The sequence below is a fragment of the Mesocricetus auratus genome, unplaced genomic scaffold, assembly GCF_017639785.1.
Source record: "Mesocricetus auratus isolate SY011 unplaced genomic scaffold, BCM_Maur_2.0 Super-Scaffold_100004, whole genome shotgun sequence".
Lineage (NCBI taxonomy): Eukaryota > Metazoa > Chordata > Mammalia > Rodentia > Cricetidae > Mesocricetus > Mesocricetus auratus.
Genome location: NW_024429189.1, coordinates 43258395 through 43272277, shown reverse-complemented (window position 1 = coordinate 43272277; position 13883 = coordinate 43258395). Strand labels below are relative to the sequence as shown.

Genomic DNA, 13883 nt, shown 5'->3' with positions numbered 1-13883 from the left:
CCGCGGTCAAGAAAGTAAAACGGACCCGGAAACTATGACCGTGAACGAGTTCTCTGTCCGAAGAGACATCTGTGTTCTCTTCCACACTCACCCAGGAGTGGGCTGGCCTTGGATTTCAGGCCCAGAGACTGAACTTGTGGATAAATCTGGTTTCCGCCTCCACAGAACATTTCTTTGGAGGTTCCACGATCCTTAAGGCGCCTCAGCGTTCTGGGGGACCCATTTGCTCCTTCACAAAAGCATTTCATTCCCCCCAAAACGCTTTTGTCCCCCCTCCCTCCCCTAAAGGAATTTCTCCTGGCCTGGTGAAAACAGGCACCGAACGTTATTTTCGGCCTTGGGACCGATTGGCTTGTCCCCTCTCAGTGCCCTCGCCCAAACAATAACCCTTTTAAAAAACTCCACGGTGGCAATGAGACAGACCTTTTAAACCTTTCCGCAGCTGTTCAAATACAACATCATTGTCAGGTTAAAAGCCTGGCGCCTCTAACTGCTCTGGCTGCTGCACCCCGGTGGCGAAGCTGGAGACTTAAACATTACCTTGCCACAGGGGTGGCTATTTTTAAGCTGGGGAGGGGGTATGAGGTGTTAAGTAAAGCAAAGGAGGAAAAAAAAACAAAACAACTTTTGCCTCCAGGTCGCTAAGATCCGGATCAAACCTAACAGCCTCTGATTAGCACCTCAGATTTCCCCTTTTCGCGTCGTGGCGAGCAAATTCTGAGTTACAGCTGGTTGTGCCCAGGGCCGGACAAAGTGCCCGCTCCACTGTTCTCGGCAGTCGCCCTGACGCCAACTTGGCGCTCTAGCATTCATTGTGTTGCCTTGTATCTCGGCCAGGAGAGCTGCCCAGAACCCGAGCGTTCAAGTTTCCTAATCCCAAGCAAGAAAGGGCTGTTCAATCTAATCAGGAATTTTATGCCCATCAAATGCCCTTTCATAATCTTTATTTATACACGAAGAAAACACCCAGTCTAAAAACAAGCAATTCCTTACTGAGCTGGTAAGTCCTCAGTGAAGTTGGAGAGGCAGCTCTGCCTTCTCTGTGTGTGGGTCTTCCTGTTTCGGTGCCCTGTCGCTTCAAGCTCAAAGTCACCTCTTATTAGATTAGGGTTTAAACAGATCTCACTCAAAGGCAGAAAAAAATGTGCATGTCAACTTAAAAATGGAATTGAGTCTCACAAAATTCTATTTTTTTCTCCTTTGAATTTCTGTCTTCAGTCTGAGACTCCGGGGCCAAAGTTGTCAATATGTTAGCTTTATAGAATTTAAAAACTTGAGCAAAATGAAAATACTACAAGGGAGGGCAGAAAATGTGCCGTGAGACCTCAGCGCTGACACACGCAAACGGAAGGACAAGGCAGTAGCTTTGAAGGCCAACTTTTATTTTGCTTAGTGTTTAATGTAGTGGCTGGTATTTTTAAAAATCATATTTAAATCATTTAGAGCAGTTAGTATTAATAATAAGTCAATATAGCGTCGTAAAGGAGATGGATACCTGTATTTGTACCAAGACGCCTGTCTCCCTGGCATAGTTCTTTCCAGGGAAAATTTAAAAGGTCACCTTAGCAAGAAATTAGCATTTGTAATAATGATATAATAACAGCAATAATAAAGTGGCTTGCATCTGCGCTCCTGTCTTCTTCGGAAGGGTGGGTGGAGGCTTTGGGCCTAAGAGGGCCTATGGGCTCCCATGGTCTCCCTGACATAGAGCTATGAGCCGCCTCTAGATTCTGTCGCTCTTTGGAGACAGGATGGATAGGGACAGATGAAAAGCTGCATCCCCAGGGAGCCCCTCCGGGTTGCACTGTGTGCCATCGCACCAAGGGAAAAAGAAATCGAAGGGGCAACTGGGAGACTGCCACCGATTCCGTAAGGGGTCTGCAGAGAGTGAAAGGGATCGAGAAGGACCGAGCCTCTGTCTAAACAGACACAAAAGACTCCTACTTGGCGCATTTTTCTCTCTATTTCAGAACCTGAGAACCTGGCGCCTCGGGATCGGTGGCTGCCGCCTAGGAGCCCCACACACCTTAGCTGGCTCCGGAGGGGGAGATTTTCAGCCCCCTAAGTTCCTGATCCCACGCCCTGGCCCGCATCAGGCCCGCGCTGGGCGGGCGTTGCCGGGAGGAAAGACACGGCAGCGGGTCAGCAGCCGAGGTCCGCCGGCGGCGGCTGCCAGCCAAGGCCAAGGGGCCCCCGCACAGCCAGATGCGCGGTCGGTGGGGCTGCCTACAAAGGAACTCAACGACATTTGAGGAGGGAGACCTCACCCCCACGTAGACTGAAACCCGGGTTAGGCTCTAGGAAAGATCGCTTAACCAGAGCTAGCTCGGACCCGCAGCAAGACAGGAGGAGCCGGGATCGGCGTGGGGAACACCCACGCTTCTCGTTGGCGCCTAGCCGGGGAGTCATGGCGCCCCAGCCTCCCGCAAGCCAAAGCCAGCTCTAGGAGGCCGGGAGAACTAGCAGACGGGCGGGCCCTAGAGCCTGAGGTTCGGAGAATGGAGGGAGGGAGTCAGAGGTCAGTGCAAATTCCGGGGACTTCAGGCCCTTCTTGAGGAGTTTAGGGGCGAAAGGGACCCGCCATCCTCCCTTTGAGCCGCCCACGTCCGGGAACCCTGTTTTCACACTCTTGGACCGCGGACAAGGATGCAAGCGGAGGGGACATGAACATTTCCCAGAGCACGGGGCTTTGCAGGGACGACTTTAACTGTTTGCTAGTGCCCAAAGCACACTGCACACCTCAATCAAGGTCAGCGGGCGACTGGGAAAGGTGGCCCAGATTCCGTCAAGTACAATGCCGGGTTACTTCAAATGCATGTCCATTCACAACACTTTGAAATCCAAACGTCCTCACAGAGAGTCCACTATCTCCAGTGACCGCATCAGTCCGGTCTAGCACCCGCACCCCAACCTCTAGCCCTCTCTGTTCCTGAGGTAGCCAGGGGTAGCACCAAGCCATGCATGGACTGGAATCTTCAGCCCAGAACGACGCCCTCGGTCCTCATGATTTTTTCTTTCTAAGTACACACTCAGCTAAGTTACCAACGCCCTAATCTGTTTTAAACAAAAGCCTTTTAATCACCCCAGCCATTTGAAAGCTCACAAGACGCGTGCGGTTTGGGGGAGATGGGAGGGACCTTACATTGTCATCACTCTCCACACTCAAAACAACATGAAAATAGACATCCCCCTAATTTAATCAACTAGCAGTAGCTATGACATATTTCAAGCCACAGACATTCGTCTTTTAAAAATATCTTCTCAACACCATCAGGTTATATACCAAGCTATTTTTTTTTTTGCAGCGGTTTGATCTTTAAGGAGACAATGATTGGGGGGGGATCCCCTGTTTCAGAAGACTGATAGTCTCTTTTTCTCTGTCTCTTTATAACTTCTCACATCATGACTGCTTAGAACAAGGGGACAGCAAACACCTCAACTGCTGCCTGTTTCTAACGGGTGAGCCAAGATCCCTCATGACAATCTAGTATTGGAAAAAAAATAAGGTACCGCCGCCTCTTGGCAAGTGTTTCTGGAACGTGAGCGCGCCCTCGTGTGGCTGTAGAGGTTCTTGCAAACGGAAAATAGTGTTTCTTGCGTTTGCCTGGAGTATGCTGTCTGACCCACAATTTGCTCATTTAGGCACAGTTAAAATAAGAAAGATGAAGAGAGAAAGAACCAACCAGTTTTAATCTCCCAGGAAGATCATACTATTAGGGCATTCACATGCAAACCAGTGCTCAGATTCTAAACAAAATAATCCCTTTCTGAGTGAAATAATTTGGTTGCCTGTCTTATTTCTGTTGCACCCTTTATCAAAAATTGAGAAATTTGTTAAAAACAACGTAAATATATTTTATTTTGTTCTATTTCTTAGAAGGTACTAGAGTTTATTTAGCAGGGTAGCAAATTTCTTTCAAATGCTAGGGATGGCATAAATCTGATCATAATTTACTCTCACAAATACCTTTTAAAAAACTGCACTTCTTCACCACAGCAAAGAGAAACTCTAAGAGGCCCCCAAATTCTCAGTAAATCCTAGCTCTACTGATAGTTAATAGGTATTTTGATCTAATAAGTGTTTTATTTTTTTCCTAAGAAGTCAACTGTTATTGAATTACTTGGATGTTTGGAGCAAAATTAAGGTCATTGATCCTGAAATTAGGAATTTTCTTAGATTTATGGTGAACCCCCAGTATGATTCTGTATGGTCATAAATATGTGCATGGATCTGGATGTGTGAGCATGTATTATGAGAGTGGGTGGTGGTTGGAAATCACAGAAGAACTTTAAGGCGCCTAATTATTCAGAGAGGTTAAAGGTGATGACCTTGACGTTTTGGAAGTTCAAAGGCATACACTTATGCACTTATGTTTTTCCTTGCCCCCAAAAGCTTTAGCAATTAAGAAATTATATTTCAAAAAAAACATACTTCCTTGGGTGAGGTGTTGGGTGCTGTGCATCTTCTGGATTTATTTTTTGACTTTGGGTTTCTGAGAGGTTAAGAGTCATGAGATCCACTTCACTCATTTCAGAGAAAAAGAAGCTTTTCTCACTTCTCTGGTTTATTGCACATTGCGGAAATCTCTTTTGGGCCCACCAGAAGGTGTATAATATAACCCAATTAAGCTGTTTAGAACTTTGGCTTTTATGGTGTTGTCTAGACAGTTCAAGGTTTTGTAAACAGCCTGGCTAGGTCCTGGGACATAAAGTGCTGTGCAGCCCTCACTACATTCTTTAACTTAAAGCGATAAATGTGGAGAAGCAGCTGAGCAGCCCCTGGCCTTAGTCCTGGGGGGGGGTTACATTCCCTCCTTCATACTCACTATGACACCAGAAGGGCCCGTATCCCCCTGTACCGTTTCAGCAAAACTTCCCCCTCACATGGAGGGGTTTTCTTCTTCTTTTGAGGAATTCTGGCTCCTTGACCTTGTTAAGAGATCATTTGGATCTTGCAATTAATTTTAATTTTTCGTTTTGTCTTTCCAAAAATTCCAAGTTCATTAGACTAGGGGTGGGGGTGGGGTGAGGATTTGCTCCTTGGAGTCCTACTGCTTCAACCTCTTTGCGTGGAAAAAAAGGCAACCAGCATTGCTGAATGTCATCACCAGTTCAGAAATGTAACACGAAATGTAACACGAACGAACGTGATTTTTAAAGCCAGTGTCGCCTGGGGGGGGGGATGTGAAGGAGCAACTCTTATTACAGAGAGATTAAAAAAGTGCTCCAATGGGCTTTCAGTTGCATGGGGAAAGGGTTCTGGTCACTAAGATAGCCTGATTAACTGCTAAACTTCTTTAAACAGTAAAAATCCATGCAGTGTATTGAAGCTGTAACCTCCATTTTGCTAGAAACCATTTATTCACACACAAAAAGACAGTGACTCATGCCCAAAGGTACATTTCCCAGAGTTTAAATAATCTGTGTTCACTGAGGGGGAAGAAAGAGATTTCTTAGACTCAAAACAAAACACTGACTCCTTCTAGTGGCCTAACTCCCTACAGACCTCGCCCCGAGCGTCCCTCAGGAGAGGAAGAGGAGGAACAACAGCGCATTGGTGGTAAAATTGTAAAGGGACGATTGCATTTACCATTTTCCCCTTATTAGGATCCGCTCGGCCAAGTCCCCGGCCTCGTCCTCAGGCTGCAGTGGTCGCTGGGAGGTCCCGAGTTGACCGCGAGAAGGAATCGTGAAGTTCCACAGAGAAGAGGCGTCATTGAACCCAAGGACATTGGGCCTGCGGAGGGCAGGCTGCTGGGAAGAAGGGTGGGTGAGTGGGGCTCTGGGGAGGGGACGCTTCCTGGAGCTCTCAAAATAAGGGGTTTCCAGTGAAATACTGCAGACGGTCTCTGTTCAGTTTCTTTTCTTTCATCCTGCGATTCTGGAACCAGATTTTGACTTGCCGGTCAGTGAGGTTGAGCATCCGAGAGAGTTGGAGTCTTTTCTCTTTGTTTATGTATACATTAAAGAAAAACTCACGTTCCAGTTCCCGGATCTGGTACTTGGTATAGGGACAGCGCTTTTTCCGGGACCTCTGGGGGGCCACTGCAAGGCAAAGAGACCAAGGGGTGAGAGAGGCTGCTGCTTGCCCCCACCCACTCTGGCCACTGAGCTGGGGCCAGGCCTTGGCCGGGTTAGGGACGTCCCTTGCCGCCGTTGAAAGGCCCTGCCTGCGTCGTGGGGGATGATATATGGGCGGGCACAGGAGAGTGCGGGCGTGGACATGTGTTCACGCCCGGACACACACACACACACACACACACTCCACACCTCTCTCTCTCTCTCTCTCTCTCTCTCTCTCTCTCTCTCTCTCTCTCTCTCTCTCTCTCTCTCTCTCTCTCTCTCTCTCCCCCCCTGTCACTGAGATAGGAAAACAGAGGGGAAGGCAGTCTCTGAACTCGAGGGAAGAGGAGAGACTGGAGCGCACCCACCGGAGGCAACTGCTCAACTCCGAGCTGAGCGCCAGACAGACACTTGGATTAAGTCCAGTTCGAAGATCACCTACCCCCTCCCCTAGTCCCAGTCACCAAGTGACTCCAAACGTCCTTCTGTCCTCTAAGGTCCTCAACCCACCTACCCCCACCCAAATGGAGGGAAAGCTCTCTACAGCGATTAATGTCCTCTTCGAAGGCTACCTTAAGCCCACCTAAATTGGTTTCCTATCATAAACACGCTTTACAACGACCCGGGAAATCTTATAGGATGTATAAACCCCTCGAATGCTTATAAAGTAGCACATAAAACGGCGCAAGCAGAGGGAGGTCCCCTTCTCACCCCCTCCCTTGCCACCGCCCCCGGCCAGCCCCTCGGCCAGCGCCGGGCGCCTACCTGTGCCGCCGCTCTTCTCAGCCCCCGCCTCCCCCGGGGGGCCCTCGACTTCGCCACTGCCGCCTTCGGCCGCCCCCTTGGGCTCCGGGCCGGGAGTCGCCTTGGCGCAGGGGCTGCCCCCGCCGCCACCAGCCCCGGCCTTGGGGTCGCCCTTGTCAGCGGAGCCCTCGGGCTGCGGCGGCGCGGGCGCAGGCTGGGGCTGCGGGCCAGCAAAGGGGGGTCCCGGCGCCGCCTCGTAGAACTGATCAAAGCCCTGAGGCAGGATGCCGTTGCGACCCACCGCGCTGTAGAAGTTGGAGGCGGCAGCCGCGGGACCGTGCGGCGGCCCGGGAGCGCCACACACCGGCTCGGGAGCCTTGAAGAGCACGTCTGGCCGCCGGCCGCCGGGCGGGAGCAGATCCCGCTGCATGGCCGCTTCCTCGGCCGCTGCCGCCGCCGCCGCCGCCGCGGCCGCCGCGGCGTAGTAGGGAGCGTAGCCCCCGGAGCCGCCGCCACCCCCGCCGGGGCCGCCCCCGCCGCCGCCCCCCGCGCCGCCACCGCCGCCGCCGCGGTACTGCCACTTGGCGCGCTCCAGGCCGTAGTCGCGAAAGGCCACCTCCCGCACCGGCTGGACGTGCGGCGCCAGGTTGGACGAGTAGGGGAAAGTCATCTGGCAGGAGGATGGCTGCGAAAGGAACGACGGCTTGCTGGCGAAGTCCGACGGGGCCACGTAGTAGGCGCAGCCCGGCAGGTACATGCTGGCTGCGCTCGGGCCGCACTCGTCAAAGTCGTTCATGGCTGCGCGGCGTGCACGCCGGCAAGCCTCGGGCCGCTCCCCGCGCCTCCAACCTGAGCCATCGATTGCTCAAGAGGCTTGGGCCAGGATCAACTAAGCAAAAATCCCCACCGGGCGCTGACGTGCAATTCATCTTGATTGATTCTGGTGGTAATTATGTCACGTGACGCCATGGAGAGAAATGTCCTTATATCTATATCAGCGCTCGCCAACACGCCCCGGGACGGCTCCTGGCGCCGAGACGCGCGCACGCTGGGGGCGGATCGGCCTCCAGCTCCTGCCAGCTCTCCCAGGGCACTCCCTGACCAGGCTGCAGGCTGGTCACCTGCGCGCCGCCGGCGGCTGCCACCGCTGGGCGCATCTGCCGCCACTGGACTGGGCCGCCCGCCCGCCCTAGCCCGCCCGCCCTAGCCCGCCCGCGCTGCTTTAAGTACCCGGACCTAGGCCGGAGGGGAGGAGGAGGGAGGGAGAAGGAGGGGGGAGGAAGGGGGAAGGGAGAGCAGCAGAGAGCCGTGGGGGGGGGGGGGGAGCCCCGGCCTCGGCACTGGGGACTAGGTGTGAGAGTGTGAGGTTCTCACCCCCACCTTTCCTGCAGCCGCTCCCTCCCCCGCCACTCAGCCACCCTCTGTGGCTCACCGGCTGGGAGCTTGTTGCTTCTTGTACAAGGGGCGTAATTGCGATACTCTCCAGGGCGCAGAGAGCCCTGATTTACATATTTCTCTGCGGACTGCGTTCCGGCTGGGAGCGATTTGATTCTCTTGGGTTCTGACACCAGAGGCAAGAGTACAGACCCTGGAAAAACGACTCTCGGGCGCTAGGTTTGGCTTGGGCCTCGGTGCCCACTCGCCTTTTCTCTTCCAGATTTTTTCACTCCGTTCCAGTCCCTCCTTTCTTACTCTTCACTCCTCTCCTTTCTTTCTCCTGTCTTCTTCTTTTTTCACCTCGGCCTCAGACCGTTTTCTTTCTCAGTACTCTTATCCGTTTCTCTTTCTCTCTCCCTCTCCCTTTCTCTCTCTTCCTCTCTCTCTCTCTCTCTCCCTCTCTTTCCCTTCTCCCCTGAGCCAACGTGGACACCCAGAGATCCTGGCGTTCTTGCTTTCCTTAAAGACCGGGGTCTGATGAACAAAAGGAAGTAAAGTCTTACCCTCACAGCACAAGGACCCTCCTCGCCGCCCACACACAAACCCTTGGTGCTCCAGCCTTCCTCGCCCTCTTATGTGTTCAAGTCTCTCAGACGGTCCACTGTAGTGGGCTTTCACTGTACTGGAGCCGGATAAGGCCTAAGCAATCTTCCTGCCATACCCCCAAGACTCCTCTGAGGCCTTTGGGTTTGATGGTCACAACTCCCAGGGAGATCCGTTAGCTCTCCAGGGGCTCTCAGTGGAGCTGCTTCCTCGCTGGAGTCTACCACCTGGCTCCGACATAGACTTTTCAGGCCCCCATCCACTTGCTCCAAGGCCTCCCTTCGGGCTGCAACAACCTTCCGAGCTCTGGAGTCCAGAAGAGGCCTGGGCTCCCACCCCCAGCTCACCAGTCCCTTAGTCTCTCCCCAAATCCAAATCCCAGCACCAAAGGCAGAAGCTTGTCTCTTCCCTCAATATTCCTCTTCCCAGGAAACCCCGCATAAGAGGCCCGGGCTTCAGCTTTGTGCCCTGGCTAGGCAGCTCTTCCCTCTCCTTCCCCAGGCCGCTGCAGTTCGGGTCCAGGGCTCTCTGCGCACCAAGCCGACTGGCAGAGAAAAGGCGTGTGGCCTGAGTTAATATCTATTTTCTACTGATGTCGCCCCTTTCTCTCTTTCTCCTCCCTCCTTTCTCCATCCCTCTTTTTCCTCCGCCCCTCCCATGTCTGCTTCCCTCCCCCCAACATTGCGCAAACAGGTCTGTGGCGGTGGTGACTGGAGCTCACCCAGCCTTCTCTCACCTAGCTGTGCATCCTGTGTGACCCCTCCCTTCATCTTCGACCCCCACACAGATTCCTGCTGGTACCATTCTCCTAGCCCAGAATCACCCCCCCAACACACATTTTTATCCGCCTCCCTATCTCCATCCTGGTCCCAAGCCTCTCCCTTTCTGACTCCTGGTCGACGCCCCTGAATCTGTCTCCTAAAATGGCTCCCCAGACACTGCACAGTGTTCCTGGGGTCGCCCAGGACGGAAGGCAGCGGTGGGGGCCCCCAATCTTTGCAAGTCTTGGGATGCAAAAAAATTTTCCGCACCTTCCCTCTGCTCACCCCACCGAGTGGGTTGTAAGGCGCACCGTCACCCCTAAAGTGAAGTCTGCTGGCCGCCGAAAAGGGAAATGGAAAGGACGAACCATTCAAGTTCAACGACATGGCGACGGCAGCTCCGGCGGGAGCCGTGCTTTGGCAGGGGAGGGTGCGCCATCTGCAGCGGCGCGCTGGCGCATTGGGGAAGGGGCAATGCCCCCCACCCACGCTTTAGAGTGCAAATCGCCCCCATTCAGCACCCAGAGCATTCATTCCTGGCCCAGACCTTTTTGCTGTTTAGTCCCAGCTCTCTGCTTTGATCCTCACCCCCCAAAACCAGGCAAATCCACAGCCTCAGGACCCGCGCGTTCCGCCAGAGAACCTACCGTGAAGACCCGGGCGTTGTGTCCTCGTCCTTGCTTTTGCAGTCCTGCCCGAAACACAGGGAGCACACAAGGCCTTTGGGGCTCAGCCCGCAGCTCCGAGAAGGATAGCTTTCTGCGCAGCGCCTAGACGCGATGCGGTAATTTTGAGCCACCCAAGATAAGACACTAACTTGACCTTAACTTTGTCAGGGCGCCCCTGGTATCTGGAGAACGTGAACAGACACTGTCTGGCAGCTCTCGTAAAAGCTGACTGGGGAAGGGATTCTGAGTCATTTCATTTATTACCACTACAGTTCTGCAAGAAAGCTTTTCCTCCCTGCCAAACTTTAATTATTTATGCTCTTTTAGGAAACGAAAGAAGAGAAAAGCAGGGGAGGTCGGGCGGGAGTGGGGGGACACCCAGAGCCAGTCCCCTTCCCCGCAGAGCCTAGGAAAAGGTTTCTTAAGTGGAGACTGGAAAACAAAACAAAACAAAAAAATGTGGGACGATCACCTTTGTCCAAGGACAGTCGGACGGGTGCTGTGCCCCCCCACCACCACTGAGGGGAGTGGATGCAGCTGGGAGAGGCCAGTGATGGGGCACACCTCCCTCCCCCACCAACAGACATGAATATTTACAACGATTCTGGATTTCTCCTCCACTAGCTCGAGTCCAGGAAGCCTCCCTAGCCTGCCTCCCAAGGGGAGAACCCTAGGGCCTTAAAAGCTTCTCCCCTTCGGCCTTCAGAGCTCTCAACGGATTGAAGAGAAGGATAAACCGTTCTTTTCCATTTTAAAACCTCTTTCTTAGGCAGAAGGCCGCATGGACTGCAGCTTTTCAGAAGAAGCGTTTGTTTTTCCACGAGGGAAGATTGAGCAATCAGATTTCATTTCTCCTTGGCATTTGCTTCTCATCCTGGTTCCAAATTTCTGCCAGAACTTCAGCTAGGGAAGGAGAAACCGAGCTCTTTGAATTTGTGTGGATCAGTAAAGGGGATGCATTTGGAAAACACCGCTGGACCGACAGATAAGATTTTATATTCAGGCTAATTTTGTTCTGGGACTGGCCTCTAGGAGTATTCTCCTCCATCCCAGACTACGGAGGAGAAACATGATGCTACGGTGCCGCTTCTATCTAGGAAAAATGTCTGAGTGTTTTGTTTTAGGGCTGGGTCTGAGTAAGTCTGGTTTCTTCTTCCTTTCTCAGCCCTCTGGACCTAAGGTCTCAATATGGGGGTCTGCCTTTGTTCAGTTGTTTTCGAAGAGAAAACCTCTCAATGCAGAGACTCAGCACCACTCCCTCCCTGCCCAGTCAGATGGGGAAACATTCTATCTACAAGACCCTCATGCATCATAGCCTCTTCTTCTTACCTTCCAATTGTTGTGTGCAAAATTTTTAATTGAAAAATGTTTTATGTACAAATAAAATTTGTTCCCCAGGAGGAGAATTGCAACATTGCTTACCCAGTATTAGAGATGCATTGGTCTTGGTTATTCTTCCTCTAGTGAGAGGCTAGTGTGTATCTCCATGTAACTCATGGATTTTCAAAGGCACTAGTATCAAGCAGGCCCTGGTTTTACTTGACTGAGCTCTAGGTTCCAGAGACATAGGGCGGAATTCCCAAGGGAGCCTGCTGAATTCCTGGTGCAGTTGCCTAAGGGACCTTCCTAGCACTTAGCTTGGTGCTGAAAAGGCTGACCAAAATTTGTCAGATAGATGTTTTGTTTTGAAATCTGAGGAGTCTCAAATCTTGACTCTTCCCCCTTCCCCCACCAATAATAGCAAGCTTTCAAGTTTGAGAATTTAGGCAAAATGGAGGATCCTTGATCTATAAAGTCAGAGTTTTCTTTGTGTTTGAAATACATTCACATCTGCCCAAGGACTTTCCCCCTTTGAGTATTTCACACATATTCTGTTCATAGTTTTTTGTAACTGTTTCCTGACTAGCTCAGAAGCCATTTTCTCATTTAATGAACAGCAAACACCAGAGGTGAAAACGACAAACAGAGAAAAGCAAAAACGAATTTGGAGGCCTGAAAAACATTATAAAAGAATCTGAAGCATCTTTTAAAATGAACACCAGCTCCCTAACAGCTTGACTGGGACCTGGATATTTATTTTCACTATGCAGCTAATATATACAAGGAAATGTTATTTTACAAAATGAAAACAAAATATCCATGGCAACTGTTAGCACAGAAAATAGTAATATTTAAAACATTAAGTGAGGTCGGTTGGGGTGAGGCTCAAGGGTTCTTGTGAGAGGACCTTCAAGGTTCAGGTTCTGGACCTTCATTAAAAAATGGCCCATTGGAAAGGAATCTGAGCCGTTGGGATGTTGTGGACCTTGCTAGGGGCTGGGGGTGGGGCTTAAAGTGCAGAGAGAAAGAGAGAGAGACAGAGAGAGAGAGAGAGAGAGAGAGAGAGAGAGAGAGAGAGAGAGAGAGGTTGCATTCACTGAGAATAATACTGAATGGAATGTGTAACAACTGTAGAACAATTCCATCAGAACTTCCACTCAGAAGACCTAGGCTCCTCCAGGTAAACCTGGCAGGACTCAGGGTCTTAAAACCTTTACTAGAGCTGGCCACGAGCATCTCAGAGAAAGGGTACAAAGGCTGAGCTGTGATGAGATTGTTGGGTGGTGGAGAGGGTTCTTTCTGCCTGGCAAGAGCAGCAACTGCAGTCTGAGAAGCCGAGATCTGTACCACCCAGACCCACACTCCACCCAGAGGCTTTTTTTTCCTTCCTGTGGCGGTCCACTGAAGTAATTCAAGAAAGAAAGATGTGGACATCTCCATCCATTCAAAAAGAAAATTATAGCTACAGCCTGAGAACAGAATCTCCTCCTCCCTCACTTACTCCTCTTTTTTCCCTGTGCAGTCAAGCCTCAAAACAGGCCAGCCGCTTCCCTCACCACAGATCAGTTCTAGGGGTCCAGTTACAGAGTGCATGGCCCTGGCTCAGGGATAGGTAAGGTTGGGGTAGGGGAATTCTGACAGTCTTGTCTGAAGATTGTGTTTTGTTCTGGAATCCCAGTTTCTTTCTCCTACCTCTGAGAAAGAAACCTTCCAGCATATTCTACCCAGCAGGAAGAGCTGAGCTTCCAAGGTATCCCTTTCTCCACCCCAAATCCTTTAGGGTAGATGGGGGTTGTGGTGAAATCAAGGCCTTCCCTTCCTCCAGAGAGGAGATCCGCTTTGTCACAAAAGGCCTCCGCTGCCAAGAGGCTGGAGTCATCCTCAGCCCTTTGCACTGCGATGGGTCTCAGGGCCTGCCTACACTCGCTTCTACTCGGAGCTCTAGCCAGCTCCTGTTAAATGTAGAAAGAGCTGAATAGAGAAAGAAAACGAACACGAACAGGTTGGAAACTGAAAAACCCAGACACAATGATCCAATGGAGAGCCCTGGATATAAACAAGGAAGACAACAAGGGCAGGTGACCCCAAGCCCCACAGAATGCTTAAAGCCAGCGTTAGATTGCAATTCCTGAACACCTCTTAGGAGGGTCTCAAAGACAGCTGAAGGCGAAGGGGTCCTACTGGCCTCATCTCCAAATCTCCCCCTGGATTTTGGACTTCAACTGAGCCGAGGATACCCAGGACCAGCGGAGGAGCGGGAGGAAAATCCCGGGCCCCAGCACCTCCTCCACGGCTAGGCCTAGGTCCAAAAGGGCAGCCTTGGCACAGCAGCCGTCTGGGTGAGCAG

At 51.7% G+C, this 13883-nt stretch overlaps 1 protein-coding gene across 1 annotated transcript; it reads right to left on the bottom strand.

Moving 5' to 3' along the window:
* Positions 1–5603: 5603 nt before the first annotated feature.
* Positions 5604–7603, bottom strand: Hoxd11 (homeobox D11). Its single transcript, XM_040745612.1, has 2 exons — positions 6829–7603; positions 5604–6045 (listed from the first exon to the last, which is right to left on the bottom strand). Exons 1-2 carry the CDS (start codon positions 7601–7603, stop codon positions 5810–5812), a joined length of 1011 nt encoding a protein of 336 aa, XP_040601546.1. The 3' UTR covers positions 5604–5809.
* Positions 7604–13883: the final 6280 nt, after the last annotated feature.

What these genes read in the sequence shown, in the direction of transcription:
- Hoxd11 (XM_040745612.1), bottom strand. Translation starts at nt 7,603, where the DNA reads ATGAACGACTTTGACGAGTGCGGCCCGAGCGCAGCCAGCATGTACCTG. An exon ending in TGAGAAGAGCGGCGGCACAG is followed by an intron (nt 6,046 to 6,828) that starts GTAGGCGCCCGG and finishes TTTGCCTTGCAG; the next exon opens with TGGCCCCCCAGAGGTCCCGG.